Source organism: Nelusetta ayraudi, unplaced genomic scaffold (genome assembly GCF_046127955.1).
Source record: "Nelusetta ayraudi isolate G7.1 ecotype Tasmania unplaced genomic scaffold, CSIRO-AGI_Nayr_v1 ptg000173l, whole genome shotgun sequence".
Classification (NCBI taxonomy): Eukaryota; Metazoa; Chordata; class Actinopteri; order Tetraodontiformes; family Monacanthidae; genus Nelusetta; species Nelusetta ayraudi.
The window spans coordinates 305,480-325,000 of NW_027466222.1; the positions used below are offsets into that span (position 1 = coordinate 305,480).

The 19,521-nt window shown below is 49.9% G+C and overlaps 1 protein-coding gene across 1 annotated transcript in view; it reads left to right on the forward strand.

Moving 5' to 3' along the window:
- Positions 1-16,119, forward strand: part of znf469 (zinc finger protein 469) — a 59,025-nt gene extending 42,906 nt beyond the window's left edge. Inside the window, exon 3 of the mRNA XM_076014761.1 lies at positions 2,937-16,119. Within this exon, the coding sequence (XP_075870876.1) occupies positions 3,129-14,969 (11,841 nt within the window). The 5' untranslated portion in view covers positions 2,937-3,128 and the 3' untranslated portion in view covers positions 14,970-16,119. The remainder of the gene's footprint in view (positions 1-2,936) is intronic.
- The last annotated feature ends 3,402 nt before the right edge of the window (positions 16,120-19,521 follow it).

Sequence of the window (19,521 nt, forward strand, 5' to 3'; positions counted from 1 at the left end):
TCACAGTATTGTCTGTTATTGATTAGAAGGGGACCGTTCTTGGTAGAGGAGCCTTCATGCGTCCGCTGTCTTGGCTGCAATAACCTGCTTTGTGTCTCGGGAAGATTCATTGACGTGGCGTTTGCAGGTTACAGCGTTGTGACGTGAATCTGCAGCTCATTCATATAATGCATTTTTGATGCATTCCAGAAGTGCCTCTCTGTCCTGATTTACACAGTGAATACAGCAGCAGCTGCAGCAGCAGCAGCAGCAGCAGCAGCAGCAGCAGACGACAGTCAAAGACAGAGCTGCTGCTTGGTCGCAGTTTCTCTCTGAAGCTGTTAAAATAAAATAAAGCCTTAAATTTGAGGAAAGCTTTTTGGTTCTAGAAAAAAAAAAGTGAATTTGTAAAAGTAAATTACAAGCTGAAGGCAGTGATGTGATGACTCAACAGCACTACCACCATATTTTCACTCCAACCAACACCGCACACATCCTGCACCAAAACGACAGGAAAACGACTTTCAGGAAATTGATTTTTCACTCAGGCTCAGTTTCCCCTGCTGCCGCCACTCTTAAAGAGAGCAGTGCATACCTGTGTGTAGGCCATGACAGAAAAACCAAAACACTTCAGCGTTGTTGCAGTTTCACAGTGGCACGTGCGCACAAATACACGCTTGTACCTATACCGCAGGCTTGCAGTTCTTCTGTGCTCAGCAGTCTGGGGTACCAGGGCGGCGCTGTGGTGAAGCCATATGGGGCGCCGCTGCTTGGGAAGCTCGGGGGATTTGACGTGAGGCCTCAAGAACACACACAACTGCACGCAGTAGCACAGCTTTAATTGACTTGTAAAAGTCACTAAAACACACTTTTTATGGAACAAATTTTAGACCAGTCGCACAGGATCCGATATCAACTTGTGCCCAGTTTGCAAATCTGTCCCCGCACCGTCTTTATACGCGGTCCAAGAGAAATTTATACTTTGAGATGAAACCGAAGGAGCGTGCCAAAGACTGCGGCGAGCTGGCAGATTGAAATGCTTAAAGCCTGCATGTAAAGTGAGTCTGGCCTGTGTGTAGGAGGCTGGTGCAGAGGGAGTGCTTTTGAGCTCCTGCAGGAAGTGGACAAGGCATTTATTAAGACATAAATGACCCCTTATTCTTTATACACTGACAGCTCAGGCTTTGGTGCTACTTCTGTGAGGCTCCTGTGATCCCTACACTGCTGTTTTTGTAGCTGGAGGCATTCATTCAACCTCAGCGGACGGTCTGGGCAAACACAATTGAGGCTATGATGTATGATTGTGACTGTTGACTCTGCCGAGCTGGAATAAGCACTTCCTGGTGGAGATGATGGCAAGGCCATTCACACCAGCTTCACTGGCCGCTGGAGGAACGAGCTGCAGACACTCTGGCTTTTAGATTCTGGGGAGCTGTAGAGGATATGTGATTTTTCACAGCCAGCCTTAAGGCAGCCGGGTCCCAGCCCCGAGGCTCCCTCACAAGCTGCTAAATACCTCTGGGGGGGTTGATGGGACAAGGGAACACATGGCAGGTAGTCATACTTCTAGGATGGTCTTGTCTCAGCAGTCTGTCAGGTGGCAGCGACTCTGTTCACAAGAGACACTGGCGACTGAACAACGGTGAACCATGGACTGTCCTATCTCATGGTGCATCCTCAGACCGGGTCTTCCTTGCTCTGCAGGTTAGGCAGCTTTGACTTTGTGCGCTGGATTCATTTGCTCTTTGAGACGCAGGAACTCCTGGAAGGCATCAGTCCCTGTCTCCAGGCTGTGTCTTCTGGTTTCTGAACACAGCGTATAGATTCAGCTGCTGCTAGACAATAATGAGGACCGTGTTTCTTCATGACTGTGGGAGGTTTGGTTGTTTCACTGAGCTTCAGGCAATTTACATGTCATCTGTCATCGTCTCTTTGAGGATCAACATGTAAAGTCAGATGCTGCAACCGCACTGCTGTTATGATGAGATATAATAAGATCTCTATTATCTGCAAAAAGGAATTTACAACTCTTTTACACTCATCATAATATGGCGCCCAGAATGCAGAACAAAAGATGGATGTGGTGATTAATGAGTTTGGTGATTTTGGCAAACATATCAGTCATATTCCTTTTTTAATTTTCATTTTTTTCAAAGCAGGTTTCTCGCTATAAATTTTAAAGCTGAAGTCCAAATGTTCACTATTTGCTTTCTGCTGACTACAAAATGGGCTTTGGTGGTAGCCAGGGCAACCCAGACAAAAAGGTGTGATGGAAATTTTGGTGACCAGACCTAGAAATGTGTTCTCTCAAAGTTTCACCTGGTGTGACCTCAGAGGCAGCAGTGGCGCCAAAGTAAACTGGGAGCCCAGCAGTTCTGTCTGTGGATGGGCAGCAAATGTCAGTGTGGCTGCACGTCCCTCCGTTTAATGGCCGTCTGACTAATCCCTGGTGTTTCTCCATGATCTAAACCTGCAGTCTCCTCACTAGAACACTGTGTCATCTTTGTATTGACACTTGCAACTCTAACTTTCCATTTTGAAGAGGAATTAAATGTGAACATGCAGTTTTTGTTGAAACAACGGTTTTGTTTTTCTGGAAAGACTCTTGAAGTTCTGATATTATCTTCAGGCCTCCTGGGGATTGGCAACATGTGGTGCCACAAATGAACCCAGCAAAATGTGAGACCTTGTGAAATGTTGCAGCAGTGCCCTCTGCTGGCAGGAGCTGGGAAGAGCTCGGCCACGTCTGTAGCATAGAAATGATGACAACCCTCTCCTGCATCTGTCTTCTTGCATGTTGCAAGTGTTTTTTCCATGAAAAATAATTATTTTGAAACATAAAAACCATTTGAGTTTATTTTTTGGGCAGTTGCCATTACTTGACTTGCACCTTCTCATGATATTGCTAAAAATGGAGCTCGCCTTCTGATCTTGTCTCTGCTTTCTTTGACCTCCAGGTCTGCTCTCCTTTGGTGCCAGATCAACAGTTCAAAATGAAAGTGAAGAGATGAGCCTGCAGCCAGCAGCCCTGTCCCTGCTGTTCCTGCCACGGGACCTTTACTGATTCACACCACCATCCCGCAGACGATGCCCCTGTCTCCCAGAGAACACTTCTGAGGACCAGGCCTTCGCAGCACGCACTGTGCACCATGGCAGGAGAGACTCAGCGAATGCAAGCTGTGAAAGAGCTGGACGCTGAGTCCAAAGTGCAGGATGATGGGACGGCGCTGGAACAGCAGAGTGACAAAACCACAAAGGAATCTTCACAGCACTTTTCAAACGCAGGCACTGAAGTCAGAGCTGGCGGCAAAGGGGCCAAAATTGAAAAAGTAGAGAAGGAGAGGGAGTGTCCTCAGCAGCGCGAGGCCGTCATCCGGCCGCAGCAGGCGGGGAAGATCGACTTCAGGTCCCTGCAGAACAGATCCAAACTCACCACTGACAGGACCTGGTCAACTGGCAAAGGCCCTCAGTCCCCCAGCGGGAAGGGCCGCGGCCGAGAGAAGGGGAAGCGGTCGGGGAAGACGGAGCGCGGCAACCCGCAGCAGCTGTACAGACTTAGCATCACCAATCCACGCTCCAACCCCACCATTGGCATCGCTTACCCTCAGCAGAAGGTCTCACCACCCAAGAAGTTAGAGACCAGTCGTGGCCCAGTTTCGGGCAGCTACAGATTTCACGTTCCCAGTATACCAGAGCGAGAGGCCGAGCTGCAGCAAGAGGAGCTCAGCTTCGGCCGCTGCTTTCAGGAGGCCTCCTCGAACCTCACCTGCTCCAGCTATACCTCACAGGCACTGGTCTCTTCAAGTGGAGCTGCGTCCCACCCGCATCCACCCCTGTCACAGCAGCCTGCCTCAATGGAGAACAGCAGCGGGCAGCCCGGGAACCAGCTGATGCTGGCCGACTTCCAGCTGGGCGTCTCCAACACATGGCAGTCTCCTGAAAGAACTTTTAATGGTGCTAACTACGGGGTGTCCTCACAAAAGGCGACGGCTCTCACTGAAGCCAGCAAGGTCAGCGCCTACGCGCCCGCTCCATTTCAGTATGCATATCATTTCATAGAAGAATCCACGGCTGACTCTTTCCCATGCGAACAGAGCCACCAATCCCAAGACTTTGCAGACTCTTCCTTGGGTTCTGTCCACATGACCCACAACTCCTTCCCCTTCATGGCCGAGGAGGGCCAGAACACTGGCCCCAAGGGCTCGCAGTTCGCTAACGAACAGCAGACAGAGGATAGAGGCTGTTACCCTCAAGCCTCACAGCCGCAGTTTATTCCAGGGGTAGTATCCTCCATGCAGTGTCCTCGGATTCTGAGCGAGGACTCAGCCAGCAGTGACAGCTCTGGCTCCAGTTCACAGCAGTCGGAGCACGGGAAGTCTACCCTGCCTGAGAGCGCAGACATTATTGGACAGGCAGACAGTCGGGATGCTGCCATCACCACGGGGAATAAGAGGAACTGTCACCCCAAAGACACAGCTGCCAACCAAAGAGCTCTCATTCCGGGGAGTGTCCACAATGCCAGAAATATTCCACAGGGCCCAGGCTCCCAATTGCACTTTTCCAACAAAACATTTAATAACCTGCCAGTGGGAAGCGTCCACTCGGGCTCCATGGCTTTTGATAAAAACATCAATAATAAGGTTCTTAACAGGTTGCCACCCACGTGGGAAGGGCCTAATAAGACATATTCACAATCTGATCAAAACACAATTCAGTATACCGATATGAATGACAAGTTTCATTTTCAGAGCCAGCCAGCACTTGACCAAAGGTCAAATTCATCAAAAAATGGCAGGATGCCCTGGCAGCAGATACGGCCCGGCACCGCCATGCCCAACCAGAACAGGATTGAATTATCCAGGCAAATGAGCAGTCAGAAACTGACATACATGGTTTCCGCCGCTGACTGGCAGGATGATAACAAGACGCATAAACACAGCTCCCTAAAAAGCATTGGCTCGTTTCAGAATGGCAGGTCTGGCGACGGCTTCTCCAGTCAGAGACACGGTGAGACGGTGAAGCACAGCAGCGGCACCGTCTCTGGGTTCAAGGCGGAGATGAGCCACGTTCAAGCCTGCGATTCTAAAAGCAAGGCCGTCTACTTTGGCCTCAACCAGGCTCTTCCAACAGCACCGACCAGAACCTACAGCTACCCCCCACTGCAGGTGGCTCCTATGGGCCTCAGGATGGTGTCGCCTTATGATTCTCCCTTGCCCTCACCAGTCCATAACGCCAGTAGTACCTGCTCGTCCTTGTCGCCAGCGTCCACCAGCCCTGTCAACATCAGCTCAGAGGACAGTCAGATGTCAAAGCCAGCAGCCCTGCACCCCTTCTACCACCAGAGCCTGGTGAAAACACAGCTGGCCTCAGAGCAACTGGGCTCCAACCCTCACCAGTTTCACCCCGAAGCGCCGCGCCACCTCTCCTACGCCCCGGACAGAGCCAAAGACGACATGATGAGCTACCTGCAGAGCAGCTCGCACCCCAAGGCCGGCGTGGACGTGACCAAAGGCTACGTGGACAGCTTCGGCGTGGAGCATCATCAGCCTCCGCCGCCGTACTCAGCGCATCAGCTGTTAGCCACGTCGCTGGCCACTGCAAACCTCGACCAGTTGGACGTGCTCCTGACGTGCAAGCAGTGCGATCAGAACTTCAACAACCTGGCTTCATTTCTGGGCCATAAGCAGTATTGCACGCAGCAGGCGTTTTCACAGAACGAGCTGAAGGACACGGCAAAAATGGAGGAGAGCAGAAAGTTTCACGCAGAACCAGCAAAAGCAGGGACAGCCGTTCCCAATGTCTCGATGTCAAGGTGCCCATCAGACCTTCACTTATCACTGCTGGGCCTCAATAAAAATGGGGAGCCGATTCCTGACAGCGAAGCAAAAAGAGATATCAAGGATGACGCAACAAAACTCAGCATATTCCCCGGTTCCAGTAACCTCCCCGTCCCTCTGCCTGAGCTGGACATGGACGACGCAAAGTTAGACAGCCTAATCACAGAAGCCCTGAATAGACTGGGGTGTCAGTCAGAAAATGCGGACATAGACAGTATCTTTATGGACGCGTTTGTTGACGACGAGCTCACCACTGTCAAATCGACGTCGAACAAACAGTGTCTAAAAACCAAAGAATCCCTTTTTTTAGAGAGCAAAAGTAAACAGTCGGCGGATGATGACAGGCCAGTCACACAGGAAAGGCTTCTCTATGAATCAGATGTCGAGAGTCCGGGGAGGGATAAACAGCGCGGCGAGAACAAGCAAGAGAAAATACACCTGAATTTGGAACAGAATGACAAAAATAGCATGAAAAAAGAAGCCTCTCCCAAAAGCTCACGGTTCGCCACGAGGGAGCAAGACAGGAAAGACAAGGAGGCGAGTAAACTGTGCAAGAGTGAGGAGGAAAACACAAACACACAAAGGTTTCTCTTATCCAGTAAGTTCTCAGAGCGCTGTGGCACTAAAAGCTTTCAGGACAGCTGTGCACTTAAAGGGTCAGCGCCCGCACAGGCCGCCTCGTCCCCGACCTCAAAAACTGCAGTGAAAGACACCAAGAGGAAGAGCACTGGCGGAGGCAGCTGGAGCAAAGAACTCATTCACAAGATTGTCCAGCAGAAAAACAAACTCCACAAACTGCACGTGAAGGGGACCAAAAACCTCCAGTTCTCCCTGGTGATGGAGAGACTGACGCCCACTGTGCAGAACCCTGCCTTCGGGGAATACGACTACGTCTCCGACACGGATGATGAATGTGAGCCGGTGAAGATAGCGAGCCAAGGTCGGCTAAATCAGAGCAGCCGGTGCAAATACACATACACCAAAGAGTGCAAATGGCGGGCGCGGAGTGAGAGGGAGCAGGCGGCGTGGAGGCACGAGTCCAAGGAGTGTTTCCAGGTGAAGAAAAGCGACGAGGTCTCCGTCTCGCCCGAGAAGCACAGCTCTCACCAGAGACTGCGGAGGAGGGGCAGCAGGTCGTCCACCAGCAGCGAACTGAGCACGTCGGTGAGCGTCTCCAGCGACAGCATCAGCAGCCCCAAGAGCACCGACCGCACCGACTCCGACTGCGAGAAGGCAGACGTCAAGAAGAAAGAGTCTCCCGGGCGCAAAACGCTTGAGAGGTCCCCCCCGCAAAAGTTATGCAGGGAGTCCGGCACGCTAGCACTGACATTCACCAAGTCTGCAAAGAGGAACAACGCTGACAAAGCCGTCACGTCCGAGAGCAACGACAGGCCGGCGGAGCTCAAGACGCATCATTCAAACCCGGCTGCTGCCAGTTCGCTGCCGAACTCGCAGAAAAACAGAGACGCAAATAAAAGTCTGGAGAAAGGCAAAACCTCTCACACGTACAAGTGGAGAGGGAGCGCGGTGTCTCCCAGGAAAGAAGCCGGCAGGTCAGACGGGAACGCCCTGCAGAGAACAGAAGATCTCTGCCCCAAAGAGGAGCCGACGACGCAGTGCAGCAGCCCAGACACAAAGCCACTCCGCCGTGATTCACTCTCTCACAGCATCAGCAAAGAAACTGATTTTAATATGGACAGTAATGCAAAAGACAAAACAGGGGAGAGTCCCCGAGGCTCGCAGGCCGGACTGTCAGACAGCGGCGCATTTGAAAAAGAGACTGCTGAGTTGGTTAACGACCTGGACGCCCACAAGGCTGCGTCCCTCTGCTCCTCTCTGATGGATGAGGTGTGTCTCTCCCCGGTGGAAGCCCAGGGCCCGCTGATTCAGAAAGATACGCTTCACCTGATGACCTACAGCCTGGATCAGGAGCAGGGCCTCATGAAATCCCCGCTGTCATTTGACACCACGTCAATGTTCGGGGACCTTGCGGGATTCGAAAGCGGCCTCTATCAAGACATGCCCATCCAGAAAGAGGCTTTCCACGCCCTGGAGGGCGCCGCCGATAAAAAGGAAGAGTTTGTGTCATCCTTATCGCCATTTCTGGAGCACAGAGAGTGGAACCTCAACGTCAGCCCGCTGCTGCCGGAGGAGGTGTCGCAGTATAAAGGCAACTCTGAGAAACCAAATGAGAAGAAAGCGGATTACAGTCACGTTCCTTTGTCTCTGCCAGAAAAAATAATTGACTACAGTGCACACAGCTGCACATCAGAGGAGGAGCTGGAGATAAAACGCATAGTGAATGAACTGGAAACGCAGCTGCAGACAACGAGGATCGAAAGCCCGCCCGCTTTAGCTCAGGCCGCGTCCAAGGACCTGAAAATGAGCAAATTTTCACCTTTGCGTTTGGATGATGATCCAGCGAGCGCAGGGCCCGGCCTGGATATGAGCTGCCCTGTGCAAACGTTAGACGTTCCCGTAAGCAGTCTGCCCTCCGAGCCTTTCACCGAACCCTGGAGCAGCCCCTTCCAGTTTGATCTAATTAGCTCACACCGCAGTCCACACACCTCCGTTCACAATGAACTGGGGGCGCTCGAGCCTTGTGCGGTGAAAGACGATAGTCCACTGCGAAATCTGATTGGCGCAGCCCCACATGCTGAACAGTCACAGATGCAACACGCCCAGAACCCAGAGAAGAGACACGCGGACAAGGAGCTTTGTGCGGAAGAGAAGGACGACGCTTTAGAAGAGAAGAGACGCACAGAAAACCTCATGAGAAGCCTGAAGGTGATGTCAGACTCCATATTCAAAAAAGTGCCCATTTTATCCGATGACAAGTGGCTGAATGTCACCCCTCTTGAGCAGGAACAACAACATCAAGAAATTGAATGTCAGGCAACAGATGCAGTGGCGAGAGAAGATCAAAGCAAAAGGGAAGCAATTACGGGAGAGGAGAATATATTATCACCTCCAAATATCAATGAGCGGCAGGATGATATTAAATTCAGTCTGAATGAGTCACAGCCATCCCCCTCTAACGGCACTGACCCCGCAGTCAACAGAAACCATCCAATTTCATCACAGCCAAGTGCGCCCACGGAAAACAGTGATACCGCGGCTGAGGCTAAAGTCACGTCAGCCGAGGATATTGCTGAGAATAGTAATGTGATTGAGTGTGCCCACCGCTCAAGTGTGGGTACACATGACCCGCTCGTGGCTGAGGTCTCGGGCAGGAATAGCAACGCGGCGGATAATGCAAGTCAGTTATTCAAAACCATCAGTGACAGAGCGGAACAATTAAGCACGGAGAGTGGCGGAGACGCAGAGGCAGCGAAGGGAATCACTGGTCAGTCTGTGAGGCATCCTTTATCACCGGCCGCGCTGGCCGACACCGGTCTAGACACGGGGGGAATTATTCAGGATGCAATTAAAGTAGCACTCGAAGGACAAGCCGCCCACAACCGTGATAATCCCGCGGGCATTTCTCTGTCACACAACAGCAAATTAAAAGAGGGATGCTCAGGTATTGTGATGGAGGAAATCACTGGCGACACAGCCGAGAGCGATTGTCTGGCTGGTCTGCCGTCTTTCAGAAGCTGCAGCCCTATTAAGACTTCCAGCGCAAGCCCAACAACTGGCATGCCGGCGGAGATAAGAGAAAAGACCCTCAGCCCAATACTGGTTGAAAATCACACAGAAGGTTCAGGTCACGGCTCACCTGGCTCCACTCATCTGTTGATTATTTCACAGCCTGAAAACATTGACATGGATTCCTGCAAGATGACTTCCCTGAGTGATTCATTAAAATGTGAAACGGGCCTGGCCTTTGACACCATCCAGAAGACGGAGGAGATTTTAAATGTTCAGGACATCAAAGAGCACCTTCCGGTCGACTTCATGGCAAGTCACCAGAACTCGCCATGCAGGGAGGAGGAGGAGGAGGAGGAGGAAGAAAGCCAGTGTCTTTTTCTGCACGGCTCTCCAACCAGTCCTCTTTTAGCAGTGCCTCATCAAACACCCATGCAGAAATGGGACATGGAGGAGGATCCATCACAAGCGCAAAGCGAATGCAATAATACCTCTGATAACCAGGCCTCAATTCAAATGATAAAATCCCCCATTTACAAAAATGAAGACAGACACGTCAAAGAGGGTATAAGCAGTGACGAACAACTGTGCACAACAGTCGAGATGGAGTATTCTTTGATAAGCCCACCCTCCACAGACTCAGAAAACATAGTTTCCAAAATTCCCAGCTCTGCAACAGCCACGACTTCAGAACAGTCAGCCACACACCCAGCAGAGAGGGGAGAAGTATCCACCGATCTTGAAAAGAGAGTTCCAGTGTGTCATTTCAATCTCAGCCCACTGAATTACAACAGCATTGCAGATGAGCCGCCACAGCTAAATCAGTTCGACTACATCCCAATTTCACCAGCCAGCAGACCCGAAGAGAACCACGACATGGAGCAGAGTTCTGGAGTGAACTGTTTACCATGTGACCTAAGCATTCACCCCAATCTGATGTTTAAGAATACTGAGACAAGTGCGGCAATGCCACTAAACGCGGAGCCTACATCCTTAGTCGATGCACCGTTAGTCCTTCAGCAGAGTATGAAATACTTGTGTTTCTCATTCGGCCCTCCGCCTGAAGAGAAAAGCAAAGACTCGGAGGCTGCAGCTGTTGAGACAGACTTGCAGGTTTGCCACAATCCTGCTGCATCTGTCGATCATTTGCAAACTCACGCACACGTGCTAAGAGAGGACGACACAGACGGGTCAGACTCTTACATGGCCTCTGCTGAGAGTGCTGAGCCAATCAGAGACAAGACTTCAGATGATTCGTCCATTCTCAAGTCACTCATCATCTGTGAAAACGATCAAATCCCCTTTCAAGCGGGACAGTCGGAGAATCAAGCTCTCGCTGAGGCAGACAACTCATCCTCAGCCTTCCAAGCACACAAAGAAATGTCGCCCAAAAAAGCTCGGAATAACGCTCCACAGGGAAAAGTGCTGTGTGAAATCTGCCTCATGTGCTTCAGGACGGTGCCAGGGTTAAAGAGACACAAGGCAATGAAGCATTTGGTCAGAAATGAAAAACATATTGGTCCACAGAGTGCAACATCAAGCCATCAGGAAGCCATGCTTATTTATGAAGCATCGCAAGCCACAGACAAAGAACATAAAGATGATTCACAGACCTGTTGCCGAACAAAAATAGATGGGCCGCCTGAGGCGTGCAGCACTTTCATATCTAAAGCAGCAGAGACCGAGTTGGTCCTGGAGGAAATGGCATCTGAGACGAGCGCAGTGGCAGTGGATGAGATAGGAATTCAAAACCCTCTGCAGCCAGTGAAATCAAAGAAGTACAACAAAGCCAGAAAAAGCAAAAACAGCGAGGTAAACACAAAGGCTGACCCATTCTCTGATGAGCTTCTGAATATATTAAAGACAGACATACTTCAAGCTATAACTCCTGAATTCAAAAGCAGCGGACTACAAGGGCAACACATATCTCCCGAGGGCCAGGAGAAAATCAATGACAGAAGTGTTTCTGGAACAGAGAAATTCCCTCATCGCGTTACTTCAAAGTGCGCCTCTGACAGCGCACCCCAATCACCGGGAAAAGGCACAAAGTTGCTAAATAAAAGCGCGGAGCCAAATCAAACGACTGATTCAGAAGAAATTGAGCCTACACGCATGGCAGAGACGGCTAATGGGGAAGTACGTAAGGATAGTGCTGAGCAAAGTGTGATCGGTATGTGCCAGGATATAATCAAAGAGTGCAGCGAGTCCACAAAGGCTGCGTGTGCTGCCGAAGGTGTGTGTGAGCAGAAAGGATCAGAAGATATCCTGGCCCGGGAGATCCTCCAAAACGTGGCAGTGGAGATAAAATGTGAGAAAAACAGTGGCGTCTCAGACGACTCGCATCCGCTTTCCTGTTTGAGTTCTTCCCCTCGCAGTCCTCCCGGCTTAAGCCCTGAGCTGAAGGCCTTACTCGACGACGACACCACCTTCTCGCAGCTGTTCCCCAGAGATGAGGAGGCCAAGAGGAAAAAGTGCCCGCGGGTATACAGCAAAAAAAACAAGAGACCAAAGCTGTCACTCGACTCCGGCGCAGAATTCTCCGCTCCAGAGACGCTGGCGCAACATAAAGAGCAGCCCTCGGAGAACCAGGTGGAGCCTGCCGTCCCTGACTGCCAACCCAGCCCCTGTGAATATGAGACCATATCCATTGACGATGCCATCATGCTAAATATGTGCCACAACAGCACTTCGAGGGCCGATCTCCTGCCGTCAGCGGATGCCAAGCAAGCTAATCAGCCAGACAGCGGTGATGGTATGAAAGAGGCTGATCTGGAGAGCAACGCTGAAAAAACTGCAGATGAACACGCCGGCTCCTGTGAATCTGACTGCGCTCATACAGATTTAAATGTGACCAAAGCAGAAGTGCCAAATGAATCGGGAGCCCTGCCCCCCACCCCCAACACTGTAGAGCCCAGTGCCCCCGAGTCCGTGCAAAGCCAGCACACCATTGACATCCAAAACATAAACACCACATTTCAACTTCCTGACATTCAGTTCCTGAACTCCAGCAGAGACGTCACGCTGACGCCTCCCAGTGCGACTGTCGATGTGGAGAACAGAGATGAAGAAAAGTCCAAGGCAGCGGCGGAGCAGCGTGGCAGGAAGCGCCAGGACAGTCGACTAAAGGTCAAAGACAAGCAGTACAAGTGCAAAGTGTGCTTCACGTGGTTCCTCACTCTGGGCGAACTGAACTTTCACAAGCTCTCCCACAACCCCTCACCACCGCCCACCTGCTACATGTGTGTCCAGCGCAAGTTCAGCTCCAGGGAGCAACTGAGGGACCATCTGAGCGAGAAACATGCCAAGAACAAGACAGGAATCTGGACCTGCGGGATGTGCTTGAAGGAAATCTCAGACGTGTGGATGTACAACGAGCATTTGCGGGAACATGCCACCCAGTTTGCCAGGAGGGGTCAGACTCAGGGCTCCATGTTGGGCATCTCTGGCTGCTTCATGCAGGAGACGGCCGTGAAGAACTTCATCACGTCCATCTTGCAGCACCGTCCCAGCAAAAGCAACAGAGAGTCCAGCAAAAGCTCCAAAGAGCAGGGAGGAGCTTCGCACTGCGCCGCTGTCGGAGGAGGAAAGAGCTCCGAGGCGCCGGAGACAAAAGTTCACAAAAGTAAAAGTAGCAGCGGCGCAGGAGGCAAGCAGAGCACGTTAACGCCACTGGAGGTGCTCCACAAAACAGAGGCACCCAGGAGTGTGGAGATGCATCCCAATTGCAAAGACCCCTCCAGGGACTGCCACCACTGTGGGAAGCAGTTCCCTAAGCCATTTAAACTCCAGAGACACTTGGTGGTTCACAACGTGGAGAAGATTTTCTTGTGTCACAAATGCCCCGTGACTTACCAGGACGCCCAGGAGCTGAAGAACCACCTGAAGAGAGCTCACGAGGAGGTGGACGAGCCGGAGTCCAAGCACACGACCCTCTACACCTGCGAGCTCTGCGCCGACGTCATGCACGTCATCAAAAAATCCTTCATCTGCAGCACCTGCAACTACACGTTCTCCAAGAAGGAGCAGTTTGACCGTCACATGGAAAAACACCTGTCGAGCAGCAACAAAATTTTCAAATACAGAGGCGTCCTCAGACCTGTCCGAGTGCCGTCGTCCAAAGTAGAAGAGTCCGAGTTGCCTGCGGCCAAGAAGAGGAGAATTCTGTCTGACAGTCAGCAGGAAAATAGCTCAGACAGCGGCATCGCCAGCGTCAGCTCACTGCACTTGCACCAAAACTCTGAAGCGCAGCCCTCAAAACCCTCCGTGTCCACGGCAGACGACTCCACCCAGACCACGGCTGCCGAGTACCACCGTGCCGTGAGCAACGCCAGCGTGAAGACTGAGGACACGGCAGAGGACTACCCGGAGCTGCTGGCCGAGCTTGAGAACTGCATTCAGGCGGACACCTCGGATTCGGCTGCGCCAAAGGAAGAGGAAGTTGACCCTGCCACCTCGACGGTGTTTGAAAAGGAGGGTAACGGAGAGTCGGTTACAGAGCCGTGTGAGGTGAAGGAGGAGAGCGAGTCGGTCTGCATTCGAGTCGAGACGTCCTTGTGGTCACTGTCTGAGGAGAGCAGTGGTGCGGGGGAGGGCCTTGTCAGAGCGAGAGACGCCTCCGCCGTCGACATCACAGCTGAAACCGGGGACAGAGACGATCCGCGGGCGACCACCAAGGAATCCTCCTCCGCCGTCTCAGCGGAGAATCCAACCCTTTCGTCGACGCCCGAGTCAGCCAAGCGTGAATTAGACGCCAAAGTGACGGAGCAGCCGAGGGAAGACGAGCAGTGGCATCAGGCGTCCAAGGCTGGCAGCCATGACGGCAAGCAAGCGACGCCATGCCACAACGGCGAGCGGGAGAGTGACAGCCAGACCAAAGACAGAGTGGCCCCCGACAATGGGAAAAGCGGCGCAAACAGCAATGCCAAAGCAGCGCAATCCAGCCCTGCGCTGCCCCCTAAAGTGTCCCTCAGCGAGGACAACGACTCCCTGAGACCCCAGAAGAAGAGGAAAGACTCCAAATCTGCCCACAGCCTGCAAAGAGTCGCCTCTCCAGCCACCCAGGAGAACTTTGGCGTCGACTCGAGGCCCAAAAAGAAATTCCGGCCCAGTAAGTGCGCAAACGCCACCCTGCAACGGAAATCCGACGGCCCCGCCGACTACCCGGTGCTGTCCTCCGTGCGAGACGACGTCGTCAGCAACAAAATTGTCGCCAAGAAAGCTTCAAACCTGGGCCTGCAGGCCAGAAAGGGGCTGCTCGACAGCTGCGCCCCGAAGAAGGCCGAGATTGTGACACCTATGAACGGGGATTACAAAGCCAAGAAGGGAGCGCTGGGGCGTCCTTTGCATTCCCCCATCTCCAAAGTGCCTTCAGTTCCCATGAATAATTCCTTGAATAAATCTAGGCCAAAGATGGGAGTGAGGTCCATGGAGGGCCACTCCTACCGGACAGCTGAGTCACAGAACCACCTCCTGAGCCAGCTGTTTGGCTCAGGAGGCGGTTCTGTGAAAAAGCTCACGAGCTTTAAGATTCCTTTAAGAAAGGACACGTCAGAGTCTATTAACTGAGAGGCGCGCGATGGATCTGTGAATAAGGGACTGTAAATGTCAAAGTTAAATATAATGTTGAAAAATATTAATGTTTTTAAGACAATTCATTATAGGTAATGAGATTGCACAGCTCTTTTCTGTGAAATGCTATCTTTAAATACGTAGTCACTTTATGTCTTCTTTGTACATGTGTTTTTATCACACAAATGTGAGGACAAACAGCAGATATGAATTGTGGGTCCAAATGGATGGCAGATGGAGAAACCCATTGTTGATGTTTTCCCTTTGTTGGCTATTATCCATCTCAGAGATGATTTTTCATTCACCTAAAGAATTTTTTAACCAAAAAGAGAATACTTGAAAAAAGAAAGATGCAGTGTCTTCTAAGAAATGCATGTTTTTGCAATCATGACATGGAATTCATCATCAGACTCGTGCAAAAAAAAAAAAAGGACCAAATGACTTTGCAACTGACCTGAACTTTGTCTGTGCACCTTTTGTACATTCTTTCAACATATTCATTTTGTATTACCTTTAAACTTTACTGTACTACCATGACATTCATCATATTAGCCTTTTGTATAAACATTACCTGGTGCTACATTGTGTTTTTGTTGTTAATGTGAATGCCAATTTTCTCAGAAGGGAACACGAGTTCTGTAGCAATTACACTACATTCATCCAGCAACTGTTCTTTTTTTTTTTTTTTTTTTTTTTTTTTTTTTACTGATTCTTTGTATTTTTATTCAAGATACTGTGTAAACCATCCAAGGTAGGCTGAAGATTAGGAAAACTCCGATTGTTTTGACTCTGGTGCATACAAGGACGTGGCAGTCCAAAGACCTGTATTCAGAGTTCTTTTATGCACTGATAATACCACAAATCACAAACTCAATCATTTGTCTGTAACTCCAACTGTTTAATTATAATTCCTCTTACAAGGACATCAAAGGTGCTTCATCTTGTTTATACTGTACGTACCGTATATTGTATAATATTGTAGGTAGGACATTCTTTGATGTACTGCTTGGTGACAAAGTTTTATTTTAATAATGTGCGAAAGAGTCCGAATGAGAAGACGGGGGAATGTGTTCCCCTTGCAAGTTGTAAAGTGGTTCACTAAGTGCCTCTTTTAAAGTTGGCTATTAAAGATCTGTTCTGGTCTCTCCTCGCCGCTTCCTTTCCTTTTGTTCACGTCGTGTTCTCCGCAAAATGTTTTCAACCTCCGTCCCCGCGGGCCGCGTCTGTCACCGCACGCATCAAGCCTTGCGAGCGGGAGAAGCGACTTGCGCCTGGAGGCAGAAACAGGTGCACAACACAAAAGCCTGATTTTTTTTTCTACTCCCCCCGCCCCTGTTGTCATCGTCGTCGTCTTGAGACAGGCACTTCAGACGGGCCTCGCTCATCACGTGAACGACACGCGTACTTTACTACAGGGACGCGCTGCAGCAGAAGACAGTTACATTCATCCAGCCGCTTGTTTGACAGAAGGCAGAGTCGTCGGGGGGGTGGGGGGGACGGCGGGGTGGTCTCGTCGCCCGTTAGTCGCTTTGTTGCTCTCTCACCACGTGTAAAATGGCTTCTATTCCTACGTGAACATTTGTTTTGAACATCACATAGGAATAAAAAGCCATAGTGCACAGTGGCATAAATGTGGGAATGTGCCGGGAGGGGGGATAGAAACCTGAGAGCAGGGTTCAGAGAGGGACAGCAAGGAGGGAGTGAAGAGAAAAGAAAAGACCAAAGAGTTTATTTTTAGTTGGGAGAAAACTGAAAACTTGGCAATTTTGCTGTCGGGAACGAGGAGGGAAATGAGTTTGAATAAACCAGCAGGCTTTAAATAGCAAACTCTCAACTCAATCAACTTTTATTTGTTTGCAGCTAAATCAAAAGGCGTCTCAAAGCGCTTTGTGTGCATGTTAAATATTGAGAAACAATCTGCAACATATTTGGTGGCTGTAACTTGTGCTTTTGTGCCTTCAGCAAATCACGTGATGCCTTTTAGCCCACTTCATAAATTCAAACAACTTCAAAAACACACAAGACGTGCAAGTGTGAACTTGCTGCCAGCCATTTTTGTCATTCAGAAGAAAACGTGAAGCAAACCAAACTGCTGTGTTGTTGAAAAGAAATTTATCCAATTAATTTTTGTGGCAGTTTGGCGTTTGGCACCATCACAGTCCACATTTTTTGGATGCTGCATATGAATCCCTCGCTGCTTTTCTGTTGTGCTTCGCTAAAGTCTCTCTACCATTTTATTCTCGGCTTCTGAAGGCATCCCGGCTGTTTGAACCGCACCTTCTTTGAACATCACAAACTGCAACGTCAGTTTGTCTAAAGCACAGGTGAAGCCGCCAAGTCTCCATGTGACGGAAGCGCATCGCTGCCACATTGGAAAAATAAAATACTACTCAGTATCACGTTATAACGTGATAGTTTCACATTCTAACGTGAAAATTTCACGTTATAACATGAAAATTGTCACGAAAAAATGTGATAGTTTTACGTTAAGTGAAAATTATCACAAAAAACGTGATAGTATCATGTTAAAATGTGATACTGAGCCGTTTTTTTTTTACCTAGCGCAATGCTAGGCACAATGTGCTTCCGTACGATGGTTCTCTTGGCAGAAATCGATTTAACGACATTTACAATCATACCTCATAGCGCCTGAACAAATTAGGAATGCATTTGTCGTTTGTGTATCATGATGTTTGATGTGTTTTCATTTTGCGCCTTCAACAGAAATACAGTATCGGTGTGGTCTAATGCACCACCCCATCAATTTAAGCGTTTCTTGCAATACAAGACTGAGGAGGCTCCGGCTGCCACAAGTGCAATAAGTAGTAAATAATAAATAGTTGTGACAACCTGAATGAACTCGCTGGCATGTTTCAGTGATCCTGAAACAATCCTTTATTGTTTGAAAGAGGCCCAACTTTCAAACAATAAAACTCACAAAATGTTTTCACTTCATTTCAGTGGGCAGGAGGCGCCGTAATCGATCATCCAATCGTTCAAAAGCTGTTTAATTAAGTCTGGTTGTGTCCTATAGGTGGCGTTTGCAGCCCTTTAAACAATAGACGGTGAGTTTGTTGAGCATTTGAAAAGGTTTTCTCACTGATTCCAATTGAGTATCTTGCTTTTTTTTGTTTAAAAGCGAAATGTGTACACGTTTTTTCATTGATCACCAAAAAACACACTTCCTGTTGAGCGTTACTGAGAGCTAGACTGAATAAGTCAGTGATAAAATATTGTGGTATTAACGAATTGGTACTGAATGGAAAAAAGTATTGTGTGTTTTCGGTGGAATCCTCTTTATTTACAGTGGAGGAGGGAGGCGGCTTCCTTTACATTAGTGGACTGGCAGTCTGATCCAGAGTGGGAAGATGGATGGCCATCTGTTGTTGTTTTTGTCGTGTTTTGTGTGGGTCTGCTTGCTATTGAAGGATGTCATCCAGCCAGAATAAACACTGGCCCAGAATGACAGCGCTGGCTTATTACTGCAAAATTTTAAAAAAATACTGAAAAATAGAGCCTGATCTTCGGTTGAAAGTTCTGCAAGGCAGAAGGAGCATCTCCAACTCACCAGCTCCAATTAATTTTATGACACTGCTGGAACTGTTGCCAGTCAGCGACTCAGTGATGAGCATGGCGCCTGAAGGCCACACGACTGATGACTTCAGGGACGTCTGAGCCATCAAGACTTGTAAATGAAATGCTCATGATTAACATGTCTAATTGAACAGATGCAGCAGAGCCCAGCCAAGAGGCGCACGCCGACATTTTATGCATTTTAAACTTGACAGATTGATTTTTTTTCTCCCCCCCCCCCCCCCCCCCCCCCCCAAGCAGCTGACATGCACTAAGCACAGTTAATAAAAGATCCATGATGCTTCTCCATACTAAGTTCACCTGGATTGTACGCGATCCTCCTCTTGTGCCTTCTTGCTGGCTCCTACCCCTCCCCCCACCACCGCCACCGCCAGTCAGGTCTCCAGGTCAGCAGCTGTGTGTTGATTAGAGGAGGGGGGGGGAGATTGAGAGCAGAGATCGCAGACATGATTTGTCACATTTGGAAAGTGTCACACAGAGAGCGAGCGAGCGGGAAGCCCTATGTGCGATTTTTTTTTTTTTTTATCAGCCGATCTGAGAGGAGATCCTCCAGAGGCTCAGTTATGCAGGAGCATGACAGGAACACTTTGCACTTTGAAGTAGAGTGACATTATCGCCAAGTGTGGGCTTGAAATAGTATCTCTCTCACTCCATTTCTGAGTCTCCCCACATGTCTCATCTGATCTTTATCCCTGCGTCTTTTTTCTCCCCCTGCACCGCCACCCTCACCCCCCCCCCCGCCCCCTCCACCCATCGCCCCTCCCCCACCACCCCTCCATCCTCCATCGGTTGCCTGCGCAGCAGCAGCAGCAGCAGCTCACCTGCTCTTCCCCATTTTTTTTCTTCTCAACATGTTCTTTGACCTTTTGTCTTAGACACCCCCCCCCCTCCTCCTCCTCCATCGCACGTCCACCTCAGCCTACTTATTAGCACGCTGCCTCCACGTCCTCCAGCC